At 39.4% G+C, this 18,348-nt stretch overlaps 1 protein-coding gene across 2 annotated transcripts in view; it reads right to left on the reverse strand.

The window, feature by feature from the left end:
* Window positions 1–18,348, reverse strand: part of MYO1E (myosin IE) — a 1,655,775-nt gene that overhangs the window by 1,200,478 nt on the left and 436,949 nt on the right. For both annotated transcript variants that reach the window (XM_044078573.1, XM_044078572.1), the window contains exon 2: window positions 7,576–7,719. In XM_044078573.1, coding sequence (XP_043934508.1) covers window positions 7,576–7,719 — 144 coding nt within the window. The remainder of the gene's footprint in view (window positions 1–7,575; window positions 7,720–18,348) is intronic.

Consider the following 18,348-nt stretch of genomic DNA (forward strand, 5'->3'; position numbering starts at 1 on the left):
GTGCAAGGAGAGATTTCTGCCAAAGGGAATGATGATGCATTTCTTTGTATTAAGTTTGAGACCATGACAAAAACGGTCATTGGTCTCTGTGAGACCCCCCTGGTGTATACAGACATCATTTGGGGGATTCAATGATTGCATCTAGTTTGCAGTCTTCTGCAAACTTGGTCAGCCAGAACCCCTTAGTTTTGACCTGAACTTTTGAGAAGTCTATTACAAACAGTAGGGGGCCCAGCACTGACCCCTGTGGCACCTGGCAACAGGTTTGCTGGTTGATGTGGAGTCGCCCACTTTGATAGTGTGTGTCTGGTTTGTGAGCCATTTGGCAACCCATCTCACAAAAGTTTACCTTCAGTTTGCAAAGTTTATCAGTAACCCCTGAATGTGGGATTGTGTCAAAAGCCTTTGCCACGTCAAGGTATACTGTGTGCACAGATCTGCCCTCGTCAGTGGCCTTGGTCACATTTTCAAAGAAATCCACCAGATTTAATGGGCAGGATCAGCCTGTCACAAAGTCGAATTTGGATAGGATCCAGGGTTTGGAGGTCATCTATGTTTTTATTTATGAGGTCCATAATGATACATTCCATGGCCTTACAGATGAGGCTGGTCGGGCTTATGGGTCTGTAATTGGGTTTGTTGCTATGCCACCTTTGTGGAGGGGAATAACGGTTGCTACTCTCTGTTCCACAGGAGCAAAGCCTGTGGTTAGGCTATGATTAAAAAGGGTACTTAGTGGTGTTGCTACTTCATGTTTTAGCCTGTTTAGAAGAGAGACTGGGATGTCATCTGGTTCCATAGAGGTTGCGTTTTTGCCTTGGACAAGGCTTTGAGGACCTGCTCTTCAGATATATAGGGTTGGAGGGGTTGTTGTAAGTTACAAGGGGACAATGGAGTGAAATTTTCATCAAAACTATCTGTTAGCAGGTTTGCTATCTCTGTCTGGTCAGTGTATGTGATACCATTGGCCACTAGTTCTGCACATGCATGGGTCCTACCCTTTAGGTTATGTACATAGGTGTAAAAGGCCTTATGGTTACCCTTGGCTGCACTTGCTAAGTTTCTCTCAATGAGCCCTTGGAGGATTTGGCAAGTTGTCTTATTTGCCTGCTGAGGCTGAGAAGGGTGCTTTTCCATCATTGGGGTTTGCTTTTGTTTTCTTGGACAGCAATGTTTTGCATTTATTGTAAAATTTGTTGATGTTGGATGTCCACCATGGCAGCTTGCTTTTACTTAGGGCTCTGGCTTTGATTCTTTCTGGTATAGCTGAGTTTATAGATTTATGCAAGTGATTTTACAGGGCTTTAGTGTATGCATTGGTGAATTACCACTTTCGGTTTGGGGTGGGGCTTAGAATGCATTTATACCTTCACCTAGGAGTGTATAGTTTGCCTTAGTTATGTCTGTTAGTCTGATATCACCCTTTGGGAGCTCTGGTGTTAGTGCCAGCTCAAAGGTGACAGATTTGTGGTTAGTTTTAACTAATGAGAATCTGACATGATCTGTTTGACATGTTGGTGATGACCAGATCCAGAATTTTAGTTCCCCTTGTCAGGGTATGGACAATTTGTTCCAGGGCATTTGAATTAACAAAAGTCAAGGAACATTTGTGGTAGCACGTCAGGGCTAATGTAGGTTTTCCAGTTGATGCAGCATAATTGAAATCCCCCATAACCACTGTGTTTGGTAAAATTTGAAATGTCTCCAGTTTGGTCAACCAGGCTTCATGGACGTTGTGACCCACTGAGGGGGATCTATAACTGGCTAATGCTTGAATGGGGGTCTTACCCACTGTAACCTGGACCTGGAGTAACTCCATGGAGTTGTCCAGTGTAACTAGATGGGAGGTGAATTTATTTCTAATATAGATTGAAACACCACCTCATTTGGTTTTCACACATTCATTTTGTGGTCTAAAGGTGTGGAAGGCATTGTAGCCTTGCAAGGACAGGGTACTCTGAGGTCCTGAACTAGGTTTCTATGACTGCACAGACATCTACATCTTCTAGTGATAGAAGTGCTTCCAGGGAGTGCAGGTTTTGGTTTAAGGTCCTAGCATTTAGCAGCATGACCCTTATTTTGTTCTGATTGGTTAATTTCCCATCAGTAATGTTTGAAACCTTGCCTAAAAAAGGCACTAAGGGGAAGGCAAGAGCCTTTGCCAGCAGGCAAAAGCCTAAAGGTGCCAAGTGCAAACAGTCTGCCAAAGCACCAAGGTTTTTGACCATGGCATCCCAGGCTGACAGGAACTGGATCCCCTTTGAATAACACCAAAAACTGAGCCAATTATTGAAATCAATCATTTTTTGTTTATACTGTAGCAACATTCTAGGTGAGGGTAGCATGCTGCTCAAGGCTAGGGACATATCTGACTGGGACACATACTCAGAGCTCAACCATGTCTCTATTCATATAGTCCATTGAGGTACGTCTCAGGTCATTCACACCAACACCATCTATGACAGAGTCATAATGGTACTTGTTGCTGAGTGACCTGACTGCATGCATGATCGGACGAATCCTGGCATCGGACAGGCAGCTGACTGATTTTCCCCTTGTCCAACCTGATGAGTGTTGACATCTACGCATATCACTATTGAGCCTCCAATGACAAGAAAATTTGAGTGTTATGCCTTACTGGCTTGATGGCTAAAACAATGGTGTTGCTAGGCGTCATGATGGGGACAGTGTTAGTTGTAGCAGTCTTGTGTTTTGGAGGTCGCTGATGTTTCAGTAAGTTTTTTGAGAGAACCTTTGCATATGTGGATTTATATGGTTGATGCGTACTATGTGTACGAGTAGTGGTATGTATATAAGCAGTGGTTCTATGAGCGCATGCAGTGGTGAGTGAGCCAACAACCTTCTCTGTGTTACTGTTTTGAGTGAGAGAGCATGGATTCTAGATTCTTGATGTAAATACATCTCTCATACTCTGTAATAGTAGAGGGTTATCTGTGTACATGAGGCAATTGCTACACTGCCTCAAGAGACCCAAGTCAACTAATTTTGCAGGAGAAACAAGGGTAGTCCAACTATCTATAATGCTAGGTTGAAGACTGTGGCTATGCAGGTTCGATCACGGAGGAGCTCAGTGGATGGATATTTCTACCTGGATTTTAAAGAAAATTTGTTGAATTTAACTGGCCAGCTTTGGTGCACAACTGCACGGCAGTGAGTGGTGCTGTGTGATGTGCAAAAAAGCAGAAACCTCAAATGCAGGGTCTAAATACCAGAAGCTTAAAACTTGAAAAAAAACTTTAGAGACTCAAAAGGACAAATAAGGATGCTTATTCCAAGCCAGAGACCAGCCTCCCTTTACCAGACAGATCACAATCAGCACAATTATTTCACAAAAGTGCAGACAGGTCCCTTCCAATCCAAGATAGCCTGGAAAACATACTTTAGAACAAACAGACCACTACAAAGTTCCAGAAGCAGCAAGCCTGTATCTAGACTATGCTATAGCTACCAGCTACCCTGGTTTCAGTGGGAAACACTAGAGAATGTTTAAAACAGCAGTAAATAGTAGTGAGACTAAACAATGTTTAAAACATCAAAAATCACCAAGGAGGCTCTTAAGAATATTTTAAACAGTTAACAGATCAATTATTTAAACACTGCTTGGTGGGAAAACCAGAAAAAGCAGAACAGATAGCTTAAAAACAGTGAAAAATACCAGTAAATACTTAAAAGTGAAACTAATAAAGCTTTGTAAACTGTGAAAACAGGAATAAAAAATTCAATTTAAAAGGCAAAACAAGGCAGCCAACAGCAGTACAACAGTGTGGTTTAGTACACTAAATAAATACTGTATAGAAGTAGGCATCAGGCAATAAAACAGTGCAGTACAAGGGAAAAAAACCCAAAACAGGCAATTTAAGTTTTTTAGATGCTCAGAAGCCTCTAGTCATCTGGTATCTCAGCTCAGAGTTGTGGCTGGTAGCCCACCTCATATTATTGGATTATTTTGTGTAGTAGACGATCCACACAAGCTAGTTTTCTGATTCTGAACAAAAATCATAAGAGTTACAACACTGATGTGTTTTAATAATCAGTATGTTTATATGGCCTGCAGTGCCTCATTCTGTAATGCATTACAGGCCAAGATGAGTTTTTCTCTAAAATGATGGAAATGAATTGTGTGAAAATTTAGTTGACAGCATCTCTCCTTATAACCATAAATGGATAAGGACAAAATGATTTTAGTAAATTCCTTTGGACAAGTTCTAACCTGTTCAGCTGAACAAAATTCACTATATAATGTCCTAGGAGACAAAAATATCACATACAGTAAACTCCGACACTAAAATTGTCAGTAGTTCACAAAGGCCAGCACAATACACATAATCCATTATATGTTGAGGTTCTAAAGCTTAACTTGCCTAAGCCTCAGGGACCTCCAAAATGCAACACAGGCAAAAAGCAAGCTCAGCATGTTAAGACGGGTCTACCTATTATTATTAAAAACCTACTACAGCGAACTGCATAAAACTGGGACGACTTCTCTTAACACTTACTTTCATGAACTCTTGGATCACTGGAATTTTACTCCAGGAAAGGAACCACTTGGCCACCATGAATAAATAAAGAAATGAAAGCAAATCATCTGAAGGGGGAGGCAATATTTACCATCCTGGGAGGATATGATCAACATATCCTGCTGCTTTGCCAGAGGTGACCTGCATTGGTCCCCTCTAGTGTTTCAAGTTACTGGCAAAGACATTGTTTTCCCCATAGTGTCTTTTTAGGCAATGCCAATTTGATAAACATACTAGCATAAAGAAAGCAAGCAAATGAAAATACGAAGGTGTTACTATAAATGCTAGGAATCTAAAGAAGAAATTCCATTCCCAACAACCCCTCCTCACCCTAGAGGATGTAGATGTCTATGCAGCGACTGATAGTGTGAAACAGTTGACAGCAGTTTGGCTATGCAAGCCTAAAACACCTTCCACACTTTTAGACCAGCTACTGCTCAGGAAGTATCTCAGTCTTCATCCAGAAGAGACTCATATCTATTCCAATAAAGCAGCTTGATGAACTAGTGCTTCTTCTTGTCCAAATAACCAGTCAGAAAGATCCTGTACCATATATTAGCTAACCACAGAACTCCCTCTATGACCCAAGGAAGCCTAAATGCCTATCTACAGATATTGGAATCACTCAGTGTTAAATCCAGTACAGTTTTCCTAGGTACTATGAGCTATCCAACTACAGGCTACACAAACACCACTAGTGCAGAAACAGGGAGATTCCTGGACTTTGTCAATATAAATGCCGCGGAACAATTAAGTACCCACTGGGGGGCCATTGTCTTGGATCTTGACCTTACTAACATAGAGGCAGCATACACCATCCCTTATATACCTTCATCACTTGTTAGATTTGATGATAAAGGCATCCCTTCAAAATAAAGGTGAAATCAGAGAACCATTCCACTCAAAGTACCTTTAGAAATTTCTCCAAAGACAATCTACTTACTCCAAAGTTGTACATTAACAAGTTTCAAATCACCACCAAACCAAGTTAACTCTACTGAATATGCAGAAATGTACACCACCATACTATACTAGCATATAGGCAGATGTATGTATGCAGGCAGGCTGTACCCTCTATGAACATGGACAGAGTGAACCCCAGAAAAAAAACCCTTGTTGGAACCATTACATCAACAGCCTTTACAACAAAAGTAAGAGGATTCTGACCAAACGTAAGAGTAGTTCTTAGAATGATAAAGCCCTCATCACTAAAATAATAATAAAAACAACTCTGGAGGTTAATAAAATCTTCCAAAGCCATATTTGAGGCTAAAAGAGTCACTCCAACCAAAGACAATCACAAGACCTTTTATAGTTATGTTTATAATCTTACAATTCCGCAATGAGCTGAGATTACTGTGATCAATGTTACCTACACAGAGGCTGAAGATATAGCTAATGTACTGGCCGATGAATTCAGCTCAAACTTTACCCATCTCTTCCCTCCATCTATCGCAGAACATATACCTGAAACTGACTTGCCCCCAGCTATCAAACAAGACCAAATCCTGAAAGTGTTATCAAAAGTACTATCAGTATCCCTAGATACATCTTAAATAGCATGAAGCACAATTTAGCCCCCTCCTCCAACAGTGTTCAACCTGGTTTTGTATAAAGTGAATGAAGAACAGCTACAGCCACCCCTGCATAAGGAAGGACGTTCTATAGACCCAGACAGTAACAGACCCATAAGTCTGACGAGCCTCATATGCAAAGCCATAAGAAGAAGGAAAAAAGGCAACTTCTAAACAATGGAACCATCCCAGTTAGGTTTCATCAAGGGCAGGTCATGGTTACTCAACATAGTAGGCTTCACTGAAAAAGCCACCAAAGCAATAGATGATAGTAAAATCATACATATCATATACCTCAACCTGGCTAAGGTTTTTGACACAATTCCCCCTACTTGGGCATAGAAGAAAAATTAAAACTGGAAATAAACCCCTAAGTCACCCATTGCATTGCCAACTGACTTAAAGACGGAAATGTGATACTCAGCCACATATGGATTTTAGGTCAGAAAAAATAAAACTTATGAATTACCCATTAGTTATCAGCTCTCACATAAAACATTCATTAAACTTCCATGCACTACATATGCACACACACACACACACACACACACACACACACACACACACACACACACACACATACACACACACACACACACACACACACACACACACACCCACGCACCTACTGCCAATTTAGTGTGTCTAATCCACCTACTGCATGTCTTTGGAATGGGGGAGTAAACCGGAGCACTTGGAGGACATGCATGCAAACACAGGGAGGACATGTAGACTCTGCACAGAAGGTACCCCAACCGAGAATCGAACTGGGAAAGATCTTGCTGCAAGATGACAACGCTATCTGTTGTGCCTCCCTTCTTATCACTAACATGTCTGTGCACAAATATCCCACTGTAAAATATTGTGTACATAATAATCATATACACAAAATGAAAAAAAGAAATACAGGAGATCCTTTCATGCCTGATAACTAACAAAGCAATGCATGGAAAAGCAAACATTTAACTAGCTGTAGCTTGTGGACAAAATGTATAATTGGAAACAACTACTTAAATGGTTGAAGCTTCTAGGATACATACTGTGAAAAGAAATATTACTATAATTTATGCTACAAGAATTTGATATAAAAGTCACATTTCTGAAATGTGTTTTATTTTTATAAATAGAATTTGATACAATGTTATGTTATGTACAAAACAACTACTCCACACTTACCCACACAAATATATAGAAAAAACGTATAACTGCAAAGGAGATTCTGAGGAAAGAACTCCAGCCAAAAAGAACAATTGTTTTATTGTTTTTTTGTGAATGACTATGCACCATTCAAATATTCAAATACATCATTTACATCATTAAAAAAGCTCAATATTTTTCAAAAGTACTTGTATTTTATTTCACTTATCATACTTGTGAGATCAGACAGTATCTTATTTCTTCTGAAACCTTTTAGTATACCACATGCTGTAGGCAAATTCAAGCCATTAATGAATAAAGGATACAAAAATGTAATCATCCATATATCGCTTTTTTAGATTCTCCACAATAGCATCTTCAGTGATTTTGCTTAAGAGGACCATATCATCCACTCCACTCTGCTTTACATTGTGACTTTGCCAGTGGTATCTGTAGTGGCCTTTGCTTCCCTATAAAAATATGAATGAAAACATGTTAATTACATGCAGATAACACAGGGCTGTAAACAATCATGGTTTGACAAATGGCAAATCTTGGCAGTACTGTCTCGATGTGTATATTATACACAGTTCAGCTGTCATTACCATTTATACAATAAAAGAAGCATGCAGCACTACAAATGTGCACCACTGAGTTCAAACTTTCCTTTACATGTATGGTATTTGCTTTAATTCCTCTTTTCATGACTGCCAAAAAAATAAGCATAGACCAGAGGCTGCATTAAACTCCCTCATCTTGCCCTTTACTTAACACTAATTCTACCATAAACCTCTAAATGATACAAGATCTAAGGCAGGCTTGGTTCATCCTCATCTCATCCTACTACCAACATTAAGACCATGCACAGTAAAAGGAAGATCCTTTCCATCTGTCCTAAGTGTCAGATACTGTGCTGAATGGGTAAGCTGGACTCAACTCTGGAAACAAGCAACGAATTCTTAACAACTGTGGACTGCTTCAAGTGGGGAAGCCTTGTAGTTATTACCAGTGGTGGCTGGTGACTTCAAATTAAAGGGGGCTGCAGAAGACAGCAGAATAGGTGGGGCCAATGGAAAGGGGTGTGGGACAACTAGAATGGGGTGGAGCTATGCTCAAAACCACAACTGGAACTTTAATTAAATATGCTGCCCTGGGTGCCAAACCATCATTACGAAAGTCCAATCAAGACAAAATGAAGTGTAGAAGAAAAAAAATTTCAATGCATTGGCTACATGACAACTTACTTAATATCTAGATGGAAACATAAAGGTTGTGATGCATGAAAAAATAAATTACTTTTTAAATACAATACTGGAATGGCAGTCAGAATCAAGTATAAAAAAAAACAAGCAGCACTCAGCTCAAACAACTTCTCCTTGCACTGCAGTTCTAATTATAATTTATATTCAGCTTTATAAATTACCAAGTAGCATGCTGAAAGTAGCAATCTCTGTGTGATACCCCCACTTGTAAAAATGTTTCTTATCCAAAAAAGACCTACTGCCTGACAACAACAATCTACTTGTTTCATGAGGAAGACATGATCAATGTAAAAAATGAACAGCAAACAAGAAACAAGCTCACGATAAACTGCTTAAAGGATTACTGCACAAGTTATGGACCACACATAATAGATTGATTGGCATTCTGTTTAGTTTATGGGTAAAGCCTGCAAAGATGACTGCAAGTCTCTAACAAATGTAATGAGCTTCTGAAAATACTGTAATCCTGTCCTTTATTACAAATACTGTCATATGCACTTCAATATCCAAGGCTTACACATTATCTAGTTATGTAAAGATTCTCTGCATGGCAAAAACAAAAAGGCTTTCAGTGTTGGTAATTCTTTAACAGCATGCTTATTAAAGCTTACTTGCATCTTACAATCTCCGACAAGCTTACCTGATGGTCATTAAAGCATTGCTACTTAAACATAGAGCAACAGGGCACTGCGACAGCATGCATTTTCTGAATGATAAGAAGCATAATTCAACAGTATAAAAATATGACAGAAAACTAGAACATTCTGCAAAATCAAGGACAGATGAAAAGCCACTGTTTTACTTGTGTCTACCTTGGATGGGGAATAATCTGCACATTTACTCTGCATAACTGCTCCTTGCCTTGGTTGGACACATCCAGAGCCACTACAATGGAGAGTGGGGTGCAACAAGTATGTCACAATTTGAAATGTCCCTGGCTGACAGTGATGGCTCTGAAATCTGGACAAAGCCATACATAGAAGTGGGACACAAGCCCAAAAATAAGGACAATTTTTAAATATTGCTCTTATAAAAACTTAGAAAGTAGTAGGTCTTGCATTAGTATGAATTTTTGAAGGGTATGAAATCTGAAACTCAAATGTCTGCCATTATTTTCTAACTTCAATCTTTAATGATTTGCCAGTAATTTGCCAGAAAAAACACAATTTTATGAAAAACAGACCAAAAATGTGATGCAAAAATATAAAATTGCCACACAATACAGCTGGGAACCTGTCAAAGAAGGGACACCTTTTTAATATTAGTACTGTTAACTTGAGCAGCTGACAAAATAAAAGCATCTACATGCATTTCTGAAATAAAAGTAATCTATAACTATGATAATTACAGCTATTTATAATTGTAAACCCTTCACGTTTTCTTCCAAAATTGTCATTTTACAGGGGGATTATTAGGGGGAGAGCAACATTTTGAGCCAAAATTGGGGACAGTTGAGAGGTTTGGATATTCATAATTCTATAAAGCGATTTATTTGCATGTACCTCTCAACCTCTTAATGCAGGATATCTGGACAAGGCCAAATATATTGGGGGAACACACAAACAGTACTAAAAATTGCTCTTGTATAAACTTAAGGCAGTTAACAGAATAACAGGTCTTGCTTTAGCATGCATTTTAAGGTTATGACATATGAAACTCAATGCCTGTCATTATTTAGTGACTTCATTCCTAAATGATTTGTCAAAAAACCACAAATTTTATGAGGAACAAAAATAAGAAAAAAATCTATTCATTCTGCAAAAATCTGGACAGTTGAGAGGTATAGTTCAGTGGGGCCGTCTTTGAGTTTGCTGCCCTTCCCCCTCACAAAGCCATGGTCGAATGGAGCTTCCCCCTGCAGCCATTCAATGTCCCATTCCTTGGTTATTTCACCCCATTTACCATAAACACTGTAATGTGCACACTGCTTTACTTCTGCGATGATTTGGATTTCATTTGAAAGTTTTATTTTGCATTTTACAGCACAAACTTTAATAGATATCTGCTAAACAAAGCAATGCAGTCTCACAATGAAAACAGACTTAAGATTAAAACTTCTCTGCCCCTGAAACTCACGTTCATTGAAACAGCATTGAAACCCACATTCAAAGAAAATACATTTTGCCAGTGGCAGATAAAGATTAACTTTGGGCTGTTTTCAAAATCATAGGCCCCTTGAACACGAAACATACACGTGCTATTTGATACACCTTCCTGATTGTATTAAATTATATTCCTTGTACAAAACAGTACAGTTGTTAGAGGGCATTTTAAATTTATTGTTTTGAACATTTTTCCAGTAAACAATGAAACAAAATGCATGCAACATTAATGACAAAACTTCCCAATTCAGAAAATTTCCATCATAAAAAAGTATACTCAAACTTGTACAGTCCACCAGTATCAATAAATATGCACACTCTGAAGAAGTAAAAGTCATCTAAATAATTCCACATTAAAGAAATCTGTAACTAATGAAGAGGTTACTGCTAGCAAACAACTTTATATGTCATTGTTTCATCTACAAATAAAGTGCCTGTTGCCCTTTAGGAATAAATTGCCTATGTTGCATTAAAAAAATGATAGTCTAGTAATATCGAAATAGGGAATGGATGGCAAACTGATAACAGGTTCATAGTTACTAGGTATCTTCACCAAAAAGGACTGCAGCATCCACCCCCTTTACAACACAGTACAGTGTCAGCAATGCATCTACCTACTGTGGGAGTAGAACCCACAGCCTCCTACATCAAAAGCAAGTACACTACCTGTTGTGCAAACAATACAAGCAGACTCAGCATAAGCAGCACTAAACTTTTGTTCCCCTGCAACTCTCAGCTCCTTGTAAAATCTACTCGACACTCAGCTGTATCTCTGAACTTTGCAGCACAAGGATTCTGGAAAAAGCCAACATTTATTGGGGGGAACAAAAGCCCAAAAAACAGGAACACATGTTAAGCATTGCTTGCATAATGTTGGAAAGTTGCTGGAATAAAATGCTGTGTTACCACCATACATTTCACTGCCAAGTCTTGAACCCAGGGGACCCTGTGCAAAACAGTCAGAGCAACATACCACTATGCCAAATCATCTGTTTTGTGAAAGAGAGGAAGACTGAAACTTAAATGGCTACCATTTAGTGAATTCAGTTCTCTCCATACCTGTCAACCTCTTAGCACAAAACACCTGAACAAAGCCAATAATGGGGGAATACAGCCCCCAAACATATTCAGTGAATTCAGTTCTCACCATAGCTCTCAACCTTAGCACAAAAAAACTGGACAAAGGAATACAATCCCAAAAATAGGGACAAAATTCAAATATCCATGTTATAAAATTAGAAAATTGCTAGAATAAAAGATTTTGTGTTACCATGTACTTTCGGAAGAATATGAAGTCTGAAATTCAAAAGCCTGTTATTTTTTATTAACGTTTGTTAACCAGGAAAGTCTGACTTGGAACAAAAGCCAATTTTCAGCAGAGCAGGGAGAAACACTCCAGACACATGTTCTTTGTAAGATGGGAGGACATGCAGACTCCACACCAAAGGCACTAAAGACCCCAGCCAAAAATCAAACCAGAGAACCTGCAGCTGTCAGGCAACAATGCTACCAGTGCACCACAGCACTACTGACTTTGCAAGGAAAAACAAACACACAGAAACCACAGATTTTATGAGGAACAGAACAAATATGAGGCAAACATCTGCAAATGTTTTACAAATGGTGGTGGGTAGGGAATTCAGCCCCTTGCCACCTGCACCCAAGTTACAGGGCTCAAGCCTGAGTATTCTCTATGCACCAGTATATAGAAACTAGGGCATTATATGCACGCATACACACACACACACACACACACACACACACACACACACACACACACACACACTACCTGAAGCACCCCGGTAGGGGATCCAGTCTTCCGTTTCACACTGCAGCTGACAAGCTCCTCTGTTGTCTTCTTCTGTTTCACACACTGCAATAATCCAGTCATTCCCCCTTTGTAGTCCCGCCCGCGCAAGCTAACAGCTGGTTTCCAAAGCAAGCTCCCCTGTAGTCTTCTCCTCATCCCACGTACGCTAATGGCTGGTTTTATATATATATATATATATATATATATATATATATATATATATAGTGTTTTCTAAACATGGATTTAATCAGTTTAAGAAGAATTCCTACAAGTATATCAAAGAAATGTTTAATGAATTAAAGTCAGCATCAAAATACAGAAAGCTAATTCTTCCAGGAAGGGAGACTGACGTCCAGCATCAAACTGCTAGTGATATTTTACATTAGGATGTGCAAGGGTCAACATCACATCTCCATGCTACCTATAATTCAGAGGTTGCCACATCTCTAAATTCCAAACTCTGTTTTCTGTTCTCCGAGGTTGTTTCATAAATAGGTAGAAAAATGAGCTCTGTGCTAAATGCATCTAGAGTTGTACAATGATCTTGACTTTATCCAACATGCAGGGCTAGATTCATAAAACACCTTCAAAAGTGAATTATGTCTGACCTCTTAGTGAACAAGGAATGCAGAGGTTCAAATCTGCCTTACATTTATAAACCACTAATGACAATGGTCTGTATCCCTGAAAATTACATAGAGAACTGCTGTTCTGACATCAGAGTTCGACAAGAAACCCTCTATGTGATATACTGCTAAAAATCTGTAAAACAGTGGGCAACGCACAGTAATGTGCATGCAGTGATAAACTAACAGTAATAATAAATACATGTAAATAAATCTGCATATATGGGATATATTAAATAAGTAATTAAATTATGGTATTAATATATTTAAATAAAAAATACAACTGTATTAATCAAAGACACAAATGCATAATGCAGATCTATGATCACGAATTCAAAAACCTAGGTACTGCAAGCCTGTACATAAAACTGTTGATGGGTTCGAACAACGGGTTATGCAGCAGTAACACTGCAATGCAGGCAGGTATATGTAAATAGCAGTACAGTATAAATAAATGCATCTGCCTTACATACAAACTGTTAAGTGACCACCATACGTCATATTAGTATAAGCAGCACTGATCAATGTATAAACAGGATGTCAGACCAGTTTTAAATGAACAGTTTTTCCCATGATAGCACCTTTTATCTCAGATGATGCATGGCCTCCTGTGCAATGTTTCTTCACGATAATGTGTGTGTTGTCCTCAGGATCTGCTTTCTTTTTGCTGTCAGATTTTGATGAATGCTGTTGGTATACTTCATGTCACATTTGTCTGACATCGAACTGTACTCGCATCTTAACATTTAGCCTTAGAGCATTATGAAGGAATAAAGGATTAATTTTTACAGCATCCTACTGAAGCAAAGGCTAGTGCTAACAGAATTGTATTTTATTAAATATTTGAGAATCAAGTCCTTCAGAGACAATAGAGTTGAAAAAAATGCATAAAACATTTTAATAAAATATTTTTATTTTAGATATGGGTTTTAAGTAACCATATTGATCCACTAGTTACCCATAAATATGTGCATCAGAGAACACAGAGGTGCAATTGTTCTTGACATGCTTTTCATATGAAATGCAAGTAACAGACTAAAGCTACAAGAATTCACTTTTACTATACTTAATGCAAGACTGTAAATACTATAATAATGCAATCATAGGATTGTTATCCTGTGCATTCATCTACAAGAATAAGTGGTTTAAAATCACTACTAGCTGCTTGTGACAGTATACTCTAAATTAAGGTACACTGAGTTCCAACCTAAATGACACACTATTAAACCTCCTATAGAAAGATGACTAAACGTTCAGTCTCATCCTGAACCTTTATTGAAGAGAACATCCCATGAAAGAACAATTTTTTTTCCAATAAGAAAATGAATACCTAATGTTATGGCCTATGCAGACATACAATGGGAAAAGCAAACATCTCCATTTCTTAGTTTTTCTGAAGATACAGATCATAAAAATATGTAAGAATTAAACCACCAGAACATTATCTGTATATGCTGCATGGGGACACTCATTTAAGTGCATAAATAGAACTACCAACCAAAGTAGCCTTTCTCAAAGCAACTTTTCAAAATAAAGAAAAATAGTGTATGTCAGAGACCTGGGCTACACTTTACTTTAGAAATTAAAACTATAAAAGCAAGCACAATTAAGTTAACCTATAGGTTAGTCAGAAGGGATGCAGTATATACAAATTAAAATTACATTTTCAAACATTGTAACATGGAGTACTGAAACAGAATGCCTAGCTGCACAGAATGAAGAAAGTTTTCACAAGGGCATTTTCCCCTTACCCATATTAAAACTACTTAAAGATGACTGAAGATACACAATAATAGAGGAAGAAATTTAAAATCATAGGCATTATTTTCTAAGATAATAAAGGTATGTAAAACCTTACCACAATAGTAGATATCCTTTTCAGTGTTGCATTATTCATCACCTCTGGGATCTCCTGCCAAGGATAGCCGAACATCTGGCCAGTATAATCTAAGCCTTTATTAGCTAGGGAGCACTGTACATCAGATAAATGTTTCCCACACAAGCGTAGGACATAAAGGTGATGTATGCACACTCTCAAATCTTACAACTCAGAACTGAAGTGTTCCAGGAGAACAAGGACCCCCAGTGGAAAGGAGGACATGTACATCCAGAAAAAGGAAGGGAGGAGGAGGAGGAGAGCAGCCTCTCAGCCAGTATGAAAATAGCACCCATGTGAAAAAGAGAAGAGGGGGCAGGAGGGAGGGAATGAATACTGGAACAGTGAAAAAGGACATCTACTGTTGTAAAATGTTACACAACTGTACTATGTCCTTCAATATCCCTGTTGCAGTAGTCTTTACATAAGGGAAAGTACAAAAGCTACGGTGAAGGCAGGGAGGGGGAAGGCAAGAGTCGCCCTCCCCAAACCCATGCAGAATAGCCTTGGCTAAACCTGTCATGGCCCTGGAAGTGACATCCAATTTATGCTTTGTTAAAGTGTGAACTGAAAACCAAGTAGTAGCTTCAAGGAATGGAGTTGGTGTCCAGACCTTTGAAGAAAGCCCCTGAGGAAGCCACTGCTCTAGTAGAATGAGCCCTCACAGAAGCTGACAACTGCTTACCATGAAAAGAATAACAAAAAGAAATGGCCTTGGAAATCCAGGAGGAGGCAGGTTGCTTAGAAACTGCCAAACCCAATGTCCTGGAATTAGAAGGAACAAAAAGCTGATTATATTTGCAAAAGACCTTAGTTTTGTCTATCCAAATCCAATGTATGAAGCACCTTCTCACTAGCAGACTGCACAGAAGGGAAAAAAAGAGGGAAGCTGGATAGACCGATTAAGGGATAGCTCACTGACCACCTTGCCCTGTTTCTAAGAAAAATCAAAAAATGAGGGACCGCCATCAGTGCCTGGAGTTCAGACACCTTTCTGGCAAGGGTTAAAGCAACCAATAAAATAGTCTTTACAATGTTGCAAAGAAGAATAAACAGGCTCAAAAGGAGCCTAAATCAGTTTTTCAGGGACAAAATTAAGATCTCATTAAAGAGGAATGGACTTTCTTGGGGTCTAACATGAAGGATACCTTTTAGAAACTGCTGGACCTCAAACCTAGATGCCAAAGGAGGAATAAGTGACAGACTGACAGAAAAGACTGACAAGTGAGCTTTCACTGAAGAATATGACAATCCAGGATGCAGTACTTCACACAGGTAGAAAAGAACAAGAAGAACCCTACTGAAAAGGGGTCGTGGTGAGTTTCAAGACACTACACAGAAAATCTTTTTCATTTGGACATGTATGATTTTCTGGTGTTGGGTTTCCTAGCCTCCTACAGGACCCCAAGCACATCCTCACAAAACTGGTGTGAGAATGGAATCAAAACCCAATTATCCAAAGCACCAGTTGAAGAGAGGCACAAATGAGAATGAAAGAGAATTCCTTTGTCATGTGTGAGAACATCCATGTAGTGAAGTAACTTGTGATGATTTCCCTTAGTCAGATGGAATAAGAGGTAGAACCAGTGCTTTCTGGGCTAAAAGGGAGTCACCAACAAAATTTTTGGAGAGTTCTTCTCGATTTTTGTGAAAGACCTTTGGAAGAAGAGGAGGGGGAGAAAAGGTATATAGGAATGTTCCCTTTAAAGAGAAAAGCATGTTGTCTACTTTCCAAGCCAGAGGACTTGGGAATCTGGTATAGAACTGAGGGATTTACCTGTTTAGAGAGGAGGCAAAGAGATCTACATGAGGAATAACCCACTGAAGAAATATGTCCAGAAACACATCTCTGTGAAGCATTCATTCTTGGGGCTGTGTCCTGGACCTGCTGAGGAAATCTATCATAGGATGGTGCTCTGAAGGTATATCGACTGCCTGTAGGATGACTTGCATATTGATAGCCATTTCTCATGTTTGAAAGGCAAACCCACAAAGAAGGTAAGACCTCATGCCCACTTGCTTGTTAATGTACCAAATGACTGTGGTGTTGTCTGTATAAACTTCAAGGTACCTGGGTTCCAGAGAGTATTGAAAGCTTGGAGACTCAGAATGAGAGCCTGCATTTCCTTGATGTTCATGTGATCCACCCAATGCCGAGGGGACAAAAGGCCCTGCACCTTCAGAGTGGCTGAAGTGGCTCCCTTCCCTCAAATGCATCTGTGGAAGGTTCCTGAGATGTCTGACAAGGGTGGAATGAACACCTGGTTGAGAGAGAGCTGCTGAATTTACCAGTGAAATTCCAGTTTGAGACAAGGGAGAAGGGGAACTAGATGGTCCAGTGGGTGGTGATGTTGAAGCCACACTGATTTTAGGTACCACTGAAACTTCCTCATATGAAGTCTGACCCAGGGAAGCATGGAGATACATGTCATTAACCCTACAGCCCTGAGAAACTCCCTGGCTGGAAGAGAGGATAGGGGAAGCAGGAACAGGAAATTTGTGAGTGATAAAATCTTGGAAGCAGGAAATGACATTGGAATAGTCTGGAACTTGCAGCCTACAAAAACATGATCCTGAGATGGAGACAACGTTGACTTCTGAAGTTTGACAGTGAACCCCAAACTATGAAATAGACACTTGGTAAAATAAAGATCCTGCACCAGCTTGGATTGGGATGGGGCCTGAAGCAAGAGACTGTCCAGATGAGGAAATATTTGAATAACCTGAAGCCTGCAAAATGCGACTACATGGACTAGCCATTTTGGTGAACACCCTTGGGACTACTGAAAGCTCAAAGGGCAAAGCAGAGAACTGAAAATGAGAGGAACAAAGAAATGCAAATATTTCCTGAAAATAAGATGGATAGGAATATGAAGGTAGGTGTCCTTCAGATCCAAGGAAACCAGAAATGCCTAGGGAAAGCAATACAGGAAACAGAGTCTGAAGAGAGAGCATTCGGAAGAATGGCACTATGAGAAAGGTGTTCAAAAAGGAGAGATCCAGAACGGGTCTCCAAGACCCCTCCTTCCTGGATACCAGAAACATCCTGGAATAAAATCCCAAACCCCTCTTGGTCGGTGGAACTGATTGAATAGTACTCTGGTCTAGCAGAACCTGCAATACCCCTGGAAAATGAGGAATCTGTGCTGCAGGGGGTTGAAGAATACTGGAGAAGGAAGGAAGGGTCTTTCAGGTCATAAAGTAACCCTGTCAGATAACAGAAAGAACCCAGGTGTCTGTGGTAACCAGCTGCCAAATTGGGAGAGACAGGGAAAGCCTGAGGGACAAGGGAACCAGACTGAGAAGAAGGGATGGCAGACGGATAGATCACTGTAGACTTGTCTGGAAAGGACTGCGTCTGGGGCCTGGATGTCTGAGTAGGCTTATCAGAAAAAAAAAAATATCCCTAGGAGTGTTTTTACC

Source organism: Protopterus annectens, chromosome 7.part1 (genome assembly GCF_019279795.1).
Source record: "Protopterus annectens isolate FY-2018-M chromosome 7.part1, PAN1.0, whole genome shotgun sequence".
Taxonomy (NCBI): Eukaryota; Metazoa; Chordata; order Ceratodontiformes; family Protopteridae; genus Protopterus; species Protopterus annectens.